Source organism: Neoarius graeffei, chromosome 15 (assembly GCF_027579695.1).
Source record: "Neoarius graeffei isolate fNeoGra1 chromosome 15, fNeoGra1.pri, whole genome shotgun sequence".
Classification (NCBI taxonomy): domain Eukaryota; kingdom Metazoa; phylum Chordata; class Actinopteri; order Siluriformes; family Ariidae; genus Neoarius; species Neoarius graeffei.
In genome coordinates this window covers 74,658,015-74,676,727 of record NC_083583.1, presented here as the reverse complement: position 1 = coordinate 74,676,727, position 18,713 = coordinate 74,658,015, and the positions used below count along the sequence as shown (strand labels likewise).

The following is an 18,713-nucleotide window of genomic DNA, read 5'->3' as shown; positions in this document are numbered from 1 at the left end:
GCACACCTCCTGCCATTAAGACTGGGTCAATAAAATCAGGCAGTGGATGAGCCGTCTCGCAGCAAGCCTGTACCTGGGGACTGGCGGATCTACACGAAGGTAGTGGGATTCATTTTGAACAACTGTGGAAGTTTGAGCTATTTGTGAACAGACAGCAATTCACTGCCCAATGCGGTTCACGGACAGGGCAGGGAGAGGCTGTGGGCCTGGCTGCACTGTCATATGACTGGTTAAGTGTCACATGAATGGATGTACTTGTCCGACTCTCCAAGATGAATGGTTCACTGTGGCACAGCAGACCTTGAAGTTGCGCCCAGTTACAAAGCTGTGCCACTCAATGCCACTGCTGTGCTGAAATGATCTACTGTAGAAGATCAAGTCAGATCTGCTCAGCTCTCTATTAATGAGCATGGTCGAGAGGAACTGACAAACTGTGCAGAACATCAGGGCTACTTCTAGTAACTGTACACACACATCTGTAAAGCACAACAAAAGTGACTTCTCAAATCTGATTGGTCAGAAGGTGTGTATTATTGTGGTATAACTGCTCGGCTTGGACACTAGATCTGACTGTAACATGAACAACAGGTTTATATTTAAGCACTCCAACTAATACGTTATCATTACTAGCTCTTACACAGGGACCTGTACTGCGGACTAACGACTGTTTTATTGCAGCTATAACGTAAGCGAGAACAAACTAACTTGTCCCTTGGACATTTTTACAGCATTATATCTTAACTATAACACGTGAGATGTCGTTCTGTGTTTAATTTAACACTAACTGTTGGTAAAATGCTATGCTACAAGCGGAACAGCACACTCCTTGTGGTATGCTGCATAGTTATTTTGTTTAAATCTATGAAATAAGCATTATGTTTTATTGTGGTTGTAATGAATAGTGGCTTTATTGAATGTGTGATTTATGTTTATATTAATATAGAAACTCTTGTGGGGTCCCTCCCCCCGGAATGTTGCACCTCCTTGCAGCTCTATTTTACTCTCCTGTAACCCGCCCATTGTACAGCATTTACATAACACAGAATTCATATTCTGTCAATTCACAGTCAAGCTCTGATAATACATACAGTAAAGGACTATTATTTTTCATACCAGGAAAGGCCACTGAAATTTGAGAAAGGTGTGTGTGTGTATACCAGGCATTGACATTGCTGGCAATTATAGATCCAGGATTCTCCGCTGTGGTAAAGTGTGTGTCCGTTCTGATGAACACAATGACTGCTCTGGCGCGTGTCACACTCTGGACAGCAGGACAGATCCAGGTCAGGAGCGGCACAGTCACACACTATCCGCCTGCAAAACACTCTGCCATCCTACACACACAAACACACACACACACATTATTTAGATATATCCTGGAAACCAGTCACATGATGTATCACAATATTCAATGCACATGATATTCTCGGTGTTGTGAATTTTAATGATCTTCTCGAAAATAATTCCTGAGGCTGTGTTTGTGCTCCTAATTGGTGTGTGTGAATACCTTGCAGGTGCACGCAGTGCAGCGATCGTGGTTGAGGCTCCACTCTTCTCCATTGTGTTTTAGCTCGTCACCTTGCATGCAGTCCCCAGTGCATTCTGGGCCGTTCATACACACACAGTCGAAGGTTCCTGGCAGGTTCACACACACCGAGTCGTTCCAGCATGTGTGTGTGTGCATGGTACACTCGTCAATATCTACAACACAAAACCATGTTCACACACAAATGACCCCCAAATAGTGCACTAGTGCACAGCAGGTTATCACTCACTGGTCACATTTCACCAGTTATATCAGTCAATGCAAAAAACATCTTTCTTAACAAATGCATTTGATACTGAGCAGAATCCAATGTTTCACTCTGAGAGAAATGCAATATGTCGTCGCTGTTAGGTCAAAACCTGCTACCTGCTTTTTCCTTTTTTACAGGAGATGTAAAAAACTGAATAAAACTCTGAAATAACAAGCTGAGAAGCCAGTAAAAGTTTACTTGTTCTATTATTAGCTTTTCTAATTAGCATAAATGGAAGCACGAGGTCAAAATTGACCAATCAGCATAGAGAACCCAATTTGACCTAAACTGTCACATAGCAGGTTTTGAACTGACAGCGATGATGTATTTATCTGAATATTGTATTCATGCCTTTTTTCAGATAGTTGTTATGCCATAGAGCTCATTTACAGAAACACACATGCACTTTTTCTACAGAATACAGTACGCATCACTGACACGACATCAGAGAGGTAGATGAAGCCTCCTGAGATGATGATAAATAACGTCAATCCGTTACAGCTGTATTGGATTTATTTTTAAAAAAAGGAGAAATATATTGTGCTTGACAAGGTACTGAGACTTTAAACATATGAAGGAGATGAGATTAAACGTACACTGTGTGCTGTAATTATAAACATAATACAATTAAATATGAGCAGAGATAAATAACTGTCACTGTTGATTCAATGCTGATAATAAATGATGAAATACAACTCAAAAGTAGAAAATGTCACATTTATGTATCAAACACATCAACACAGGACTTGGTGATTAGTTCTAACTTCTTTTTATGTCCACAACAATTGAAGACTGTCGTCACCATGGCACCAAAACGCATTTTAATTCCAGCTTGTAATGTGACAAAACAGGACAAACACCAAGGGGGATGAATACTTTTACAAGACACTGTAGTCCACTCGCTTGTTGGACAGTTGACAGTTTCTGTCATGTAGAGGTGATAGATGGATGTAAGTGCAGGAAGGGTTTTATTGAAAACACACTAACAAACAGGTCCAAAACGGAGACAAAGACAGAGTGGAAAAACAGGCAGTGGTGGAGTGAGACACAGACAGGATATCAAAGGGAATACAATACTCACAGTCCAAAAGCACAAACGGTCAAAACCAGAAAAGTGATAAAAAATACAAGGCTTTCACAAAGTCTCTGTTACTGAGAGTCCTGATATGTACGCGCTGTGATTGAGCTCTAATCAGGAACAGGTGCATGGTCATTAGTCCTAATGGTGTGCGCACTTTACAGTCTGCGGCTGCACTCTAAGTTCCAACACACGTGGACGTGACAGATGTAGGCAGATAAATGTTTGACGTATCGAGTGTGATATTGGATGGTGACTATATAGTGATGATGTAAAGTGAAAGTGCTGGTTCACTGCTGTCCCCCAGGCACCCAGCAGAGTCACACCATAATAAATGTGTTAGTGGTGTTTCTGGTGCATGGCATGCGGTGTCAAAGAAAGGAATAAATATGTATCGTAACTGTGATGTGTATCTCATTATTGGTCTCACTGTTACAAGAGAATGCAGTGATTTATGACGTGAAATAGATGACACAATTTGACGGTTCATATGCTGTAATATTTTTATTCTATTCAGGTTGATTTTATGCCCTTGCAAATATTTTGCTCTTCAACTCATCAGGAACTCCACACTTAGGCACTGACTAAATATTGTATATCACAGTAGATTGTAATTATAACACTCACATTAGAACAACTCAATGAGATCTATAAGTCTCTCTCTCTCTCTCTCTCTCTCTCTCTCTCTCTCTCTCTCTCTCTCAGTAATATTATGACCATTCAGATTGTTAATATGAAAGATGCAAACATGGGTATTTAGCCCTTCAGAAGATCATTAAAACATTTTTAATTTGTTCTCTGAATTTTTTTTCAGCAACATGCACGTTGTGCACCAATCCGAATGCAGACTGTGTTAGAGCCCGCCCTCCCAACTCTGAGAAATTTAAATCTAAAGTGTAATGTCCATATAGATGTATGTTTCTTATCCTTTGGCACCTTGATGGCATACTGAAATACGCATCGTGGCTTGAAGAGAAGAGAAAACACACACTCCTAGTAGTTACCACTCCACACACAGCAGTAGAACATCTGTCACCCAGCATGATCCAAACAGGAATAAATAAATAAAATGTCATGTTTGACAAGCCGCAAAGTGCACAACACGACTTTATCATGCAGTATAGAAATACAGATGTGACAGTTCAGCTGTGAAAGAGGAAAGCTGTTTATAGAGCCAAGAGAAAGAAAAAGGGAGGCTTGTACAGTAGGTTTTTAAAGAGAAAGAAACATAAGAAGGAGGACAGGGAACAAAGAAAGGAAAGGTGTTGGACGACTTCTTCAGCATTCTGCCTGATGGCAGGTCCACTTTGACAGCTCCAGCCATCAAAGTTATGAGGAAAGAATTATAGTAGTGGTTTCCTGTTACTGGATTTAGAGGTTTTCTCCTCTCAACCATTCACATTCAAACTCACGGTCCATTTAGAGTCACCAGTTAGCCTAACCTGCATGTCTTTGGGGGAAACCCACACGGACAACATGCAAACGCCACACAGAAAGACCCTCGTCAGCCACTGGGCTCGAACCCAGAACCTTCTTGCTGTGAAGCGACAGTGCTAACCACTACACCACCGTGCCATCTGGTGTTGTACTTTGTTTTGGTCAATTCATAAGAAACATGATTATGCATTGCAGTAGTATTTTTTAAAATTCTGCATGTGTGTGCATCACCTGCATCATCCAAGCACGTCCTTGCAGCACAACAAACTGAAGCATATGCAAAGATTTTTCAGCAGGAACATATTCAACATCTGCACACCTGTATTTAGCTGTACAGAGCTGCACTGGTTTGCTATAGACCTAGCATCTTGAGTCATCATCGTCTTTAAAAAAATGATGCAATAGCTGGAATAAAAACATGGCACGTATTACAGAAAGTCACATGAGATATCACTTTTGAAATATTAAATATTTTATTGCTCCTTGTTACTGCTTCTGCCATCATTCTGAAAGGAGAAGTGTGCCAGAAATCGAGAAATGCCTTCTGGCTAACTCACTGAATCGATTGGAAAGTAGAATAAAGGAAGAGCGAACTTTTAACGAAGAGGAAAAAACAGGCAAGGATGCATTAAAACAAGATTTTTAAGTGGCTGTCCAACATGAGCTGTTTAAAGGGTATCTGCAGTGGAAAAAAAAAATAGGCGAGACATATTACACATTTTGCACAAATGCAATTTGCCTCCCCTGTATTGTCAGACTGTGTTGCATAAAGCAGTGCTTTAAAATTCTTTTGTATTCATGCTCACTAAAGGGTGCAGCCATATTGGCATTTTGTGGGCAGAGTCTGTTGAGGTATCATTTAGAAACACTCTCCTTTCGTCAAAATTCTGTTGTTTGCGAGGACCATTTTGAGCCCAATTGCTTTGAAAGGAATCTACAGGCTGAGCTTTTGGGTTACACAGGTCACCTTAGACTCAAACCCAGTGCTGTGCCAACAATATTCAAACACCGTCCACAGAAAAGGGATTCAGGCCATGCAAGCTCATCTCATCTCATCTCATTATCTCTAGCCGCTTTATCCTTCTACAGGGTCGCAGGCAAGCTGGAGCCTATCCCAGCTGACTATGGGCGAAAGGCGGGGTACACCCTGGACAAGTCGCCAGGTCATCACAGGGCTGACACATAGACACAGACAACCATTCACACTCACATTCACACCTACGGTCAATTTAGAGTCACCAGTTAACCTAACCTGCATGTCTTTGGACTGTGGGGGAAACCGGAGCACCCGGAGGAAACCCACGCGGACACGGGGAGAACATGCAAACTCCACACAGAAAGGCCCTCGCCGGCCCCGGGGCTCGAACCCAGGACCTTCTTGCTGTGAGGCGACAGCGCTAACCACTACACCACCGTGCCGCCGCCATGCAAGCTGATTAGCTAAAATAGCATAAACATTCAAAGCTAATATATATATATATAAAACATAGGCCATATATGTGCACTGCCTAAAAGCAGAGTTCCTGATGAGTGTAAAATGCTAATAAATAATCACGTTATTTTTTTAAAAGCAACTTAAAAATAAGCATTGGATAAAAACCCATTTATCTTGTGCACACTGCATATCTATACCTGTATTCACACAATCACTCACTCAGTAAACAAACAAATAAATAAATTTTATAGCCAGTATTGACACACACAGCGGCACGGTGGTGTAGTGGTTAGCGCTGTCGCCTCACAGCAAGAAGGTCCGGGCTCGAGCCCTGTGGCCGACGAGGGCCTTTCTGTGTGGAGTTTGCATGTTGTCTGCATGGGTTTCCTCCGGGTGCTCCGGTTTCCCCCACAGTCCAAAGACATGCAGGTTAGGTTAACTGGTGACTCTAAATTGAGCGTAGGTGTGAATGTGAGTGTGAATGGTTGTCTGTGTCTATGTGTCAGCCCTGTGATGACCTGGCGACTTGTCCAGGGTGAACCCCGCCTTTCGCCCGTAGTCAGCTGGGATAGGCTCCAGCTCGCCTGCGACCCTGTAGAACAGGATAAAGCGGCTACAGATGATGAGATGAGATGGACACACACAGATACAGTGGTGCTTGAAAGTTTGTGAACCCTTTAGAATTTTCTATATTTCTGTATAAATATGACCTAAAACAACATCATTTTCACACAAGTTCTAAAAGTAGATAAAGAGAACCCAGTTAAACAAATGAGACAAAAAATATTATACTTGGTCATTTATTTATTGAGGAAAATGATCCAATATTACATATCTGTGAGTGGCAAAAGTATGTGAACCTCTAGGATTAGCAGTTAATTTGAAGGTGAAATTAGAGTCAGGTGTTTTCAATCAATGGGATGACAATCAGGTGTGAGTGGGTACCCTGTTTTATTTAAAGAACAGGGATCTATCAAAGTCTGATCTTCACAACACATGTTTGTGGAAGTGTATCATGGCACGAACAAAGGAGTTCTCTGAGGACCTCAGAAAAAGCGTTGTTGATGCTCATCAGGCTGGAAAAGGTTACAAAACCATCTCTAAAGAGTTTGGACTCCACCAATCCACAGTCAGACAGATTGTGTACAAATGGAGGAAATTCAAGACCATTGTTACCCTCCCCAGGAGTGGTCGACCAACAAAGATCACTCCAAGAGCAAGGCGTGTAATAGTCGGCAAGGTCACAAAGGACCCCAGGGTAACTTCTAAGCAACATGGCAGGGTTGCAAGGAGAAAGCCACTGCTCTCCAAAAATAACATTGCTGATTGTCTGCAGTTTGCTAAAGATCACGTGGACAAGCCAGAAGGCTATTGGAAAAATGTTTTGTGGACGGATGAGACCAAAATAGAACTTTTTGGTTTAAATGAGAAGCGTTATGTTTGGAGAAAGGAATACACTGCATTCCAGCATAAGAACCTTATCCCATCTGTAAAACATGGTGGTGGTAGTATCATGGTTTGGGCCTGTTTTGCTGCATCTGGGCCAGGATGGCTTGCCATCATTGATGGAACAATGAATTCTGAATTATACCAGCGAATTCTAAAGGAAAATGTCAGGACATCTGTTCATGAACTGAATCTCAAGAGAAGGTGGGTCATGCAGCAAGACAACGACCCTAAGCACACAAGTCGTTCTACCAAAGAATGGTTAAAGAAGAATAAAGTTAATGTTTTGGAATGGCCAAGTCAAAGTCCTGACCTTAATCCAATGGAAATGTTGTGGAAGGACCTGAAGCGAGCAGTTCATGTGAGGAAACCCACCAACATCCCAGAGTTGAAGCTGTTCTGTACGGCAGAATGAGCTAAAATTCCTCCAAGCCGGTGTGCAGGACTGATCAACAGTTACCGCAAATGTTTAGTTGCAGTTATTGCTGCACAAGGGGGTCACACCAGATACTGAAAGCAGAGGTTCACATACTTTTGCCACTCACAGATATGCAATATTGGATCATTTTCCTCAATAAATAAATGACCAAGTGTAATATTTTTGTCTCATTTGTTTAACTGGGTTCTCTTTATCTACTTTTAGGACTTGTGTGAAAATCTGATGATGTTTTAGGTCATATTTATGCAGAAATATAGAAAATTCTAAAGGGTTCACAAACTTTCAAGCACCACTGTAAGTAAGCCGTACTGTGCAAAAGTCTTAGGCACATGTAAAGAAATGCTGTCAATCAAAAATGGCTTAAAAATAATGAAATGAAATGTTTCAACATTAAAAAAAAATACTATTAACAGTAATCAGTGAGCCATAATAAATGAAACAAAGTCAGTATTTGGTGTGAGACGACCCTTTGCTTTAAAAAAAAAATCTGTCTCAGGTCCAGTGAGAGCCCTGTGATGACCTGGCGACTTGTCCAGGGTGTACCCCGCCTCTCGCCCATAGTCGGCTGGGATAGGCTCCAGCTTGCCTGCGACTCTGTAGAACAGGATAAGTGGCTACAGATGATGGATGGATGGATGGATGGATGGATGGATGGATGGAAGGTCCAGTGAGTGCAGTTTTATGTGGAAATGATCTGTAGGTTTTCCTGAGCATCTTACAGAACCAGCCACAGTTCTTCTGGACACTTTGACTGTCACACTCGCTTCTTCATTTTGCACCAAAACCCAGTAGCCTTCATTAGGTTTTCTTTTTTAATCTGAAAAGTGCGCTCTTATGGAATATGCTGCTCAGATACAAACTTTTTTTCTGTAACATTTAATTTTGTGCTGGAAAAAAATGAACATTTGGACTCTAAAATGTTTTTGTAATGACTCAATAATGTAGAAGGCATAAAATAGAACTCTATAACAAAGTTTATGTGAAAACAAATATAGGGTGCCTAAGACTTTTGCACAGAACTGTACATAAATACGAGCGTGCACACACACACACACACACACACACACACGAGTTTCTATATAAAGAGTTTCTGTATAAAATAGGCTACTTACTGATTTATGAGTTCTCCATCTGGTGCTCTCCCTCTCACATCAGGCTACACACAGGATATCATGGTCTGTATATAGTCCATTTCCAACGCAGGCTTGTGTGTGACATACGTTTCCAACAGAAGTGGAGAGTAACGAAGTACTTTTACTTGAGTACTGTACTTAAATACACTTTTTGAGTATCTGTACTTTACTTGAGTATTTTTTTTGGAAACGTATGACTTTTACTCCACTACATTTGAAAGACAAATATTGTACTTTTTACTCCACTATGTTTCTATCAAGGCCCTCGTTACTATGAAGCGACTTTGAAAGTGGATGTTTTTTTTCTTTGCTTTTCTAAAACATGATTATTTTTTTCGCAGGTGACACTGAGGCAGTCTATTAGCAATCACTAGAGTCACGTCACATCCATAGACTGGATAAAATCAAGTTCAGTGATTTCTCAGCAGCTTTATTTAACACAATCAGTTGATGGCAGAATGAAAGGAGGCGGTTCTTCCGGGGAATTCACACACCCATGGTTCTATACTGTAGCTAGAACCCATGGTTCAGTTTTCTGAAAGGAATGATAAGTCGTTTTGTTTTAAATGTTTGCTTTGTTTGCCTAAAACGGAGCAAATCGCAGCCTACAAAAACCTGCGGGAGCATACTGAGGTCTGTAAAAGTTTTATTCCAAGAGAAAGCTTGTCATGAAGTTGTCTGTGCTTTTAGAGCTAGCGATAATGTTGTAATACCTATGCAGTCTGGTTCGTCAAACGACTTTCTATGGATTTTCCCACCAAGTCACCATCGCCTTGTCCACGGCTAATGTTTACTCATAGCTAGTTAACTTGGACACTGTTAGTTAGCATGTAAAAACTGAGTTACACTAACATGAATAAAATTAACTTATCTGAAGTCCTTTCAGAAATGTTTTAGCATAATCTTGCCAAATAAACAAAATGTAGAACTCTTTCTTTTCTAGTAACGTTAGCTACCCAATATGATTTTGAGTTTGAAAAGATTTTGCTAGCATGTCAGGTGGCGCTTCACTGACTAGCTCGCTTAACATTAAACCACCATGATTCCACAGGCAGATTCATACGTATATGAATACATACACTTACACGCATGCACATGAGACCTGTGAGATGGACAGTACTGTACTAGTCAGTCACAACAAATTGCTGGAATTTTTTGCTTTGATGTCAGATGATCGTCTTGCACTTTTTCGTCTTGCTTAAAGCAGTGCTGCTGTTGGGCTGTTATTAAGCTCGAGGTGTGGATCTGGGTTTTAAATCAGGTTGGATTGTCAGTTTTATTTTCTGAACAAGCTGCATTTACCGTACAGCTATTCCACTGTCTTCCTGATTAACATACAGATACATGTGTGCACTACCACAGCTGGGTCAGAACACAACCATGCTGCTTTGTGGGGGTGGGGAGGAGGGTTACAATTTAAAAAAATGAAAATGGTCCTTTTTCAGTTCAGTTGTGTTTCATTTTGTAACGTTCTACCAGGTGTTTATTCTACAGGTTCTACAAGTTATTCAGTAAATCCAGTTGGTTGCTTCAGAGGCATTAGGTTTCGTAAGTGTTGTGGCAATAATACAACAATGCACTGACAGAAAATGTACTTTTAATATTTAAGTATTTTTAAAAGCAAGTACTTCAGTACTTTAACTTAAGTAAAAATTTGACTGGGGCGGCACGGTGGTGTAGTGGTTAGCGCTGTCGCCTCACAGCAAGAAGGTCCTGGGTTCGAGCCCCGTGGCCGGCGAGGGTCTTTCTGTGTGGAGTTTGCATGTTCTCCCCGTGTCCGCGTGGGTTTCCTCCGGGTGCTCCAGTTTCCCCCACAGTCCAAAGACATGCAGGTTAGGTTAACTGGTGACTCTAAATTGACCGTAGGTGTGAATGTGAGTGTGAATGGTTGTCTGTGTCTATGTGTCAGCCCTATGATGACCTGGCAACTTGTCCAGGGTGTACCCCGCCTTTCGCCCGTAGTCAGCTGGGATAGGCTCCAGCTTGCCTGCGACCCTGTAGAACAGGATAAAGCGGCTAGAGATAATGAGATGAGATGAAAAATTTGACTGGACAACTTTCACTTGTATTGGAGTAACATTTGACCAGTGGGATCTGTACTTGACTTAAATAATGAAGTTGGGTACTTTGTCCACTTCTGGTTTCCAAACCAGGTTTATCCATGAAACAGTTCAATGACTGTGCCTGTATTATATCACAAAAGTTTGTGCTCTTTACAACAAACACATTTAGTGTCATTTTCTGCTTGGCGCACTTTCCACATCAGCACCCGATAGCTGCCGAACCCTTTTTCCTGCCTTCCTGACTTTGCACTTGTAAAGCACTTCATCATTAGAATCATCTGATGATTCTCTGCTGAGATCATTTCCCAGATGTGGATAGTCTTTTTTCTGAGGTTCATACAGATATCTGGTTTCTCCGCGATCCATACTGATTTGAAGATAACTCTTTTTTCTTCTGACTAAATCCAGGCTAACAAGTATATTTACATCAGCTCCACTTAACTTCCGCTACCTGGCTATTAATTAATTTACGTCACATCCTGGACGCCATATTGGTTACTCATGTGCAATAAAACTTGATGTGCTTTTGGACTTTTAAACTTATGATAGCTAATCAGGTGGCTGCACTTGTGCATTTTTATAATCAGGGCTTGTAGTATCGATATCAATCATATTTAAATGTTGTACCCGGGCCCTTTAAATAATTAAAAGGTTTAAAAAAAAAAAACTTACACACAGGTACTTGATAATTTCGAGAACACCTGTCTCATGAATAAACAGAGTGACTGCTGCTGTTGATGTGTGTATATGGTGTGTTAGCATGAATGTAAATAAATATTACTTAGTACATGTACAAGTCTAGGAGAGAGAGAGAGAGAGAGAGGTCCCAATTCCGCACTCGACTCAGGTGAGTTGATAGCGTTTGACTTCTCTTCTGATGGCAGTTTAATTTAGTTTATGTAAATGAACCTGTCACATCATTTCCTGGCTTTCTCCCAATCACTTTCAAAAGAAGGTTTATTCAGGAACTAATTAAAATTGGGGACGTTAGCTGAGAGACCAGCTGGGAGGAAACCTCGCTTTCCTCTTTCTTTATCCCATTCTTTTTGTTCTCTCTCTCTATCTCTCTCTGTACTGCAGAAGGAAATCCAGGCATGCTGGACAGCCTGGGAAAACCCTTCACAAGGTCAGATTTGGACATTTTCTATGATATAAAGTTTGAAATCTACGGAACTAATATGTGTTTTTCTTCTGCATGCACTTTACTACCTTACATGTGTCACATCTACTTGCTCTAGAGATTTCATAACCATATTTTATCTCTTGAACAGCAGCAGTGACATCAGCACTAGGCTGGAGGCTCACACTGTACTCGAGTTGAGGGGGGATGGGGGGGATGCCATCCCCCCTGGAATAAAAAATGGTCAAAATCATCCCCCCTCCCTTCCCTTGAGCAATTTTATCAATAAATGTGGACATTACTTCTATTTAACATTGGAATTAGAAATGCCATTCCACGTAGCTTTGCTGAAACTGAGCATACAGTAAGCTACCGCGAGAGAGGGCACGCGCAAGCGAAGCATTTGAGGAGGTGACATTCAGTTGGGGTTCCGTTATTTTTTTATTTCATTCGGCGTCAGTGACAGCAGCGGATTGCAGCATCATGGCCAAGCAGAGTGGACAGCAAGACCTAAGCAAGTTCGGATTTAAGATAACGTGACCAGACGTCCCGGTTTGACCGGGACAGTCCCGATTTTGAGTCGCATGTCCCCAGTCCCGACAAAGGTCCGTCAGGACGCTGAAATGTCCCGGTTTACACCAAACACTAACAAACTGTCCCGGTTACAGCGATCCTATATAGCCAACGAGATGTCAATAAAGCTTCTAGCAATTCAGCATCAATGTGCGTGTGTGCGCAGTCAACCTTACAATGTATCTATTTGTACCATCTTGCAATATAGAGGCTGCGTCATAACGTTTTTTTTCGCTAGCGACAGTGCCGAATGGATGAGCGCTGGGTGGAGATGTTCGCGCACTTCAAAAGTAGGGAGATTCCTTACAGCAATGTCAGCCAGCTTTGCCAGTTTGCCATGTGCCTACCTGGCACCAATGTTCCAGTTGAGCGAATATTTTCACTCATGAGTAACACCTGACTGACGAGAGGAATCGCGTGACTGTGCCTCCTCTCGAAGCCTTGCTCATTACCCAGGCCAATTTCGCCGATACTTACTCGCAGTTTCACAGCAGGCTCTCGGGCAATAAAGCGCTACTGGAGCAAATTCACTCATCATGTAAATATATGCAATAAAATGGCATCTTCTTTAGCGTGGGTGGCTGTGTTTCTAAAACATTTTTTGTTGTCTTTCATCTGTTTCATGTGTCTTTAATCTGTCTTGACTTGTTTGATGCTGTTGTCAACTCAGGGTTCACATTTTCAAAATAGTTAATAGCCGACACTGGTTAAGATTAAACAGAGGCATTTTGGGTAAACGTTTGGAGGTGATAACGATTAGGCTCATGCGCTCATTCCTGTTACAATGCATAGCCTATTGTTTAAAAAAAAGTTTATTGCATAAAATGTTGACGTTAATATGCAAGCAATGCATTTTCTTGGCGTTTTCACAAAGGTGAAATAAATCAGTTGAAGTTTAGGCTGTTGGCCTACTGTATTCCCTATCATCACATCTGCTGTCTGATTTTCTTACTTTAACTGAATTGTGATAGAAGTGCATGTAGATAACAAGAAAATACTTGATTATTCTCTGAAATGTTGATAAAAGTGAGCTTCTACAAAATGATAAAAGCACCTGTCTGAGCCATGGTTTGAGCCGGCGCATGTTTACATCAAAACGCGTGTGCGTGCACGAGTATCACGGTCACGCGCAAAGTGTCCTGGTTTTAGACTCGAGAAATCTGGTCACCATAATTTAAGGTCGCAAGAAAAAAAATTTCAGGAGGTAAGTCAAGAGTTACGAATATCAGTCACACTTTCTGTGAGCCCACTATCATGCTGTAAAGTTCCCGATATGGAGCCTAATTTGTGGGCGGCGGATAACAACACAGCTATCGTAATGAATGTTAGTTTAGAGTCTAGCCAGCTATCGATAGCTCACTCAGGTTCATGTTAGCTTTGATTTCTTGTATAAGGCCATTAATTTAATCAGCCTGGACGTTCGTTTGTTATTCTTCAGGCAACAAAAAGTGTTATTCAAGACAGGAAGACTAAAATAAACGACAATAGCAGTTTTGAAGGCTTCATTGCCTCATTAGAGAGCCGGTCACAACATGTAAAGCTTATTTACAATTTACTGTTGCTTGTTTTAGCTTATTGGTTCCCTACCTACCTCTGTATTTAACTCAATGTTCCCAATGTTCAACTTTGAATAAAAATTCTATTGACTTGATATGAAAAGATTCAGTTGTTCATTTACATTGCCTGCTGAGGTTTTAATAAATTATTTACCAAACGATTTAAAAGGAGCCTACCATGACTATGAAGTTACACTTCAAATTTGTCATCTGCATTTCACCCTAATATGGAGAATGTGGTAGGTATGTCAGCCAGGAGACTGACTAAATATGACACATGACATCCACACTGTGCATGTTTTACAGTAAAATACCAGTGTATTATGTTTTTTACAACAATAAAAAGGGTACACAGTGTGTACTACACACTTTATCAGCACAAAATACTGTATGTCTGGTAAATGAACAAGGTCCACAGACCTACGTTGTGTGCAAACCCTCCTAAAAGCAAACCAGTTTCCCACCGACGGACCGACCGATGGGTCGACACGTGACTAAAAATTTCACCATCCCCCCCGGTTTGATTTTACAACTCGACCACTGGGCTCACAGGTCACTGATGTCACTGTTTAGCAGGGTGAGCATCCTATCTTTGTTCATCGAAGGTGCTCTTGTTTATCCCTGAATGAGAAGCCTTGACGATAGTGATAGCGAAAAGGTTCCGGGCTTGAATCTCACGGCCGATGGGGGCCTTTCTGTTTGGAATTTGCATGTTCTATAGACCCCTTCGCAGTAAACGTCATTCATACGGAAATTGCGCACGCAGCCTGGACCCAAAAAAGACTCCGCGACGGTAGAGACGAGAAGAAATATTTGGAAGAAATGCCTAGTTGTTGTGTTGTCGGGTGTCAGAATCGTAGCAGTGATGGGGTTAAAATGTACAGAATTCCAGCAGGATCTCACCCATTCCAAAAAAATCGCCGACGTCTATGGCTACAAGCCATCAAACGTGTAGACTGGGATGAAAGCACCATCAAAAATGCGCGGGTTTGCAGCGCCCACTTCATCACAGGTAAGATCAGGCTATTTATTAAATCTTTCTTTTTTATTCTTTCTAGTCTTCGTTTATTGATGTAGCAAAATACTTTGGTAGCGTTTGTCTGATTAGCTGGTCATAGTTACACAATGTAATGAATATTCTTTGCATGCAGTTTTGTTTGTAGGAGAGGTCTCGCTTGACTCAAGCAGTCCAGATTTTGTGCCATCATTATTTGTGTCTGCCGAAAATCACAATTTTAAAGCAAGGATGGAAAGGTAAAATTGTGTGCCCTCACTCTAAATGCCAACTTACGCTGACTGCTCTAACCTAGCTCCCGCCCCGTTCAGTTTCATTTCTGCTCTCTGCCTCTCGCTTTTTACGCAGCTCTGATTTCTCTTAGCTGCACTCTTTACACTATCATTCCTTTCATGCCATCACCTCCTGCAAATTGCTGTTTAGTGTTGGTATTTGCTGTTGTAGCTAAAGCCACATTGCCATCACATCACTGGCATAATTTGATTAAAACAAAATGAATATGAATGTCCCATTGTTAATCAAGTTGTAGTCTCGCTGTAACCAGAATGTTGATGGCAGGCTACTTTTGTAAATATATATATATTTTTTTGAGTTTGACATTTTTTGTAAATAGTATGACCGCCTTCAGGTATCAGAGGAAAACTTACTAACATCGTCCGTCCACTCTTTAATTAAATGCGGATCCGGTAGGCGATGTCCACTTGTTAGAGTTAACTTATTTATGTAGCGTTCTCGATCTTGTAACGACAATTGATTTGCATAATCTGACAGCTCATAATGCCGGTCTATAGGCAGCGCCATTGTTTCTGAGTCCAGGCTGCGCGCGCATCCTGGCAACAGTTTACAAACATGCGAGGGGGTCTATAACTGACATGCGAGAAGAAGATGATTGCTGGCTATTATCTGCTTGGAGGTTTACTTTGAAATGAGATTCGCATTACTCTATCGGTACATCTGGCTGCTAATGTCACTGTAGCAGACAACAATTAACTTCGATGGCTGGTAAAGAAGGAAAAAATGCAGCCTTCATCAATCAAAAACAGATTGTGCTTCACAGAGTCTTAATCAATTGCTAATTTCTTTATCAAGTGGTCAAAAGTAACCTTTCTTTCAGTGGGACTGATGTATCTCATCTATTCCACATGAACTGAAAGCTCCTTAAAGGGCTGATGACACGAACATGACTCTATGCAATTTCTTAAATAAACTATACAACATGGCAAACATGTTAGATTTCTGTTATAATTACGTGAAAAGAAGCTGTTGTTACGCGAATATCCAACTTTTAATTGCACAGCGCAAGAAAACTGGGTCCGTGGCTTGCGGCCATGTTGTGACGTCAGCGGGAGAACACGCTGCGGTTCACTGGCTGTTCTACTCTGGTTCTACTCAATGGAAATGGCGCATGAAAACGCCGGTGAACTCTCTAGTGCTAGCTCTTCCTCTTCTGGGAGTCTATAATTGTGTTGATCTCTTCCGAATAGAATCTATGATAGCCTACCCTCTTTACCCTTTGCCTCTCGTTGCTAGGTGGCAGTTACATGAAAGCCGCAAGCTTTCACAAGCAAATACATGACTGATATCACGCCGACTTTATGATTACATTTATGATTATCATGTAAAATCTATAGCTCTACGTACCTTTATTTTATGTCATTTCACAACACATGTTCTGACAGGAGGACTGTCTTTGGATCCGGCATAGCTACTAGTAGACCCCCTCCGGAATACTGGCAGTGTTGCCAGATTGGAAGGTTTCCCGCCCAGTTGGGCGGTTTCAAGTGCATTTTGGTGGGTTTTGAACATATTTTGGGCTGGAAAACTTCAGCAGTATCTGGCAACAGATACTGGCAACAGATACTGCTGACATTTTCCAGCCCAAAATATGTTCAAAACCCACCAAAATGCACTTGAAGCCGCCCAACTGGGTGGGAAACCTCCCAATCTGGCAACACTGTGTAGGCACTGCTGATGGTAGTAACACACGTTTGTGCTGAACTGAACACCCAAGAGATTCTTTTAAGCTGGGAAGGGTGTCAAAACAATCCAAATCGAAGTGTTCAGAGCACAGGACAGATGTTGGTGAGGGCTCCCACTTGTCACGAGTGTGCCTGACTTGCTTCACCCACTTCGCATGCAGCTTGGGATCTCTGGTAAACTTGAATAAACTTACCCCATCCTTGTGGGTTTTGGAGCAAAAGCTGGCAACACAACGCGAAGGCATAATATATATATATATATATATATATATATATATATATATATATATATATATATATATATAAAATGTATAATAATGTCTAATAAAAATACTAATAATGATAAACTGAACACCTGTCGCATCAACAACAAACTGGTAAGTTAGGAGGAAGGTTCTTTCGCTGATGTCATATAGCTCCTCCTCCTCCTTCGTCTCCTGGGTGCTGCAGCCCCGTCAAATTTGCCCAAATAGCCGTGTTTTTTATCATAACTTGTAAAATAGGCGCCTTCGTGAATTAATATATGGATCATCGGGAATTACTTTTTATGTTATAAAACATCGCCAAAGATGTCAAAAACGTGTCATCAGCACTTTAAGGTGAAAATCAAATGTTATTTTATCACTGGACAAGAATTCAGAAACAATGGATAGTATTTTGATTATAGGGTAGGTGGATATATTCTGTGGATTTATGTCCACATTTCCCCCCAAAAGTAAACCTACATTCAGAAACTACAGTAGGTGAAAAAAAAGTGAACCATTCCTACATGAGATTTGTTAATCATCAACAAGTGCGACTCCCTCTATAGTAGCATAACTTTTGGTAGTTTGGTGTTCTTGAGCACTCAGGTGTGTGTCTACATCATGCCAAGAAGACAGGACATCAGCCATGACCTCAGAGAAGCAACTGTTGCTGCTTATCAATCTAGAAGGGTTATAAGGCCATCTCCATGCAATTTGAAATTTACCATTCTAGAGTGAGAAGGACTGTTCAGAATTGGAGAGCCTTCAAGACAGTTGTCAATCTTCCCAGGAGTGAGCATCCCAACACACTCAGTCCAAGATCAGCTCATTTAACACTCAGAGATGTATAGAAAAACCCAAAGCTACAGCTTGTGAGCTACAGTTCTCTGTACACACACTATTATACCTGGGCTGCCAACTCTCATGCAATGAGCGTGAGACACACGCATTTGATTGTCTTCACACGCTCACACGCCATACCTCCGATTTCTCACGCTAGAAAAAAATCTAGTTTATCTGTCTGATCTAGGCTACCCATTGCGTCGCGCCAACCACTTGCGATCGATCAATTACACCTTACACACGGCTAAACAGGCAGAGCGGTGTTCCCTTCTGTACACACTCCCCTATGGTAGGTGGCGCATCTAATGATGCTGCACTCGCCGGAAGTTGGATAATTGCCTACCGTCAAGAGGAAGAGGAGAGAGAAGAAGGTATCCGAGTTGAAGACGGGTGTCTCAGACAGGTTTGTACATATGCACGCCAATGTGTGGCGTTACTGGCGTAATTATGAACTTATATAAAGTTTCTTAATCGTTTTAGCCTATAAGTGTTGTGAGAATATTTAATGGCATATCGAGAGCTGTGTACTAGGCATGCTATTGTATCATTATATCA

The 18,713-nt window shown here is 41.4% G+C and overlaps 1 protein-coding gene across 1 annotated transcript in view; it reads right to left on the bottom strand.

The window, feature by feature from the left end:
• The window catches only part of LOC132899744 (protein kinase C-binding protein NELL1-like), a 528,774-nt gene that overhangs the window by 23,891 nt on the left and 486,170 nt on the right, over positions 1 to 18,713 (bottom strand). Inside the window, exons 17-18 of the mRNA XM_060941854.1 lie at positions 1,508 to 1,701; positions 1,158 to 1,334 (exon numbers count right to left, since the gene is read on the bottom strand). Of these exons, the coding sequence (XP_060797837.1) occupies positions 1,158 to 1,334; positions 1,508 to 1,701 (371 nt within the window). The remainder of the gene's footprint in view (positions 1 to 1,157; positions 1,335 to 1,507; positions 1,702 to 18,713) is intronic.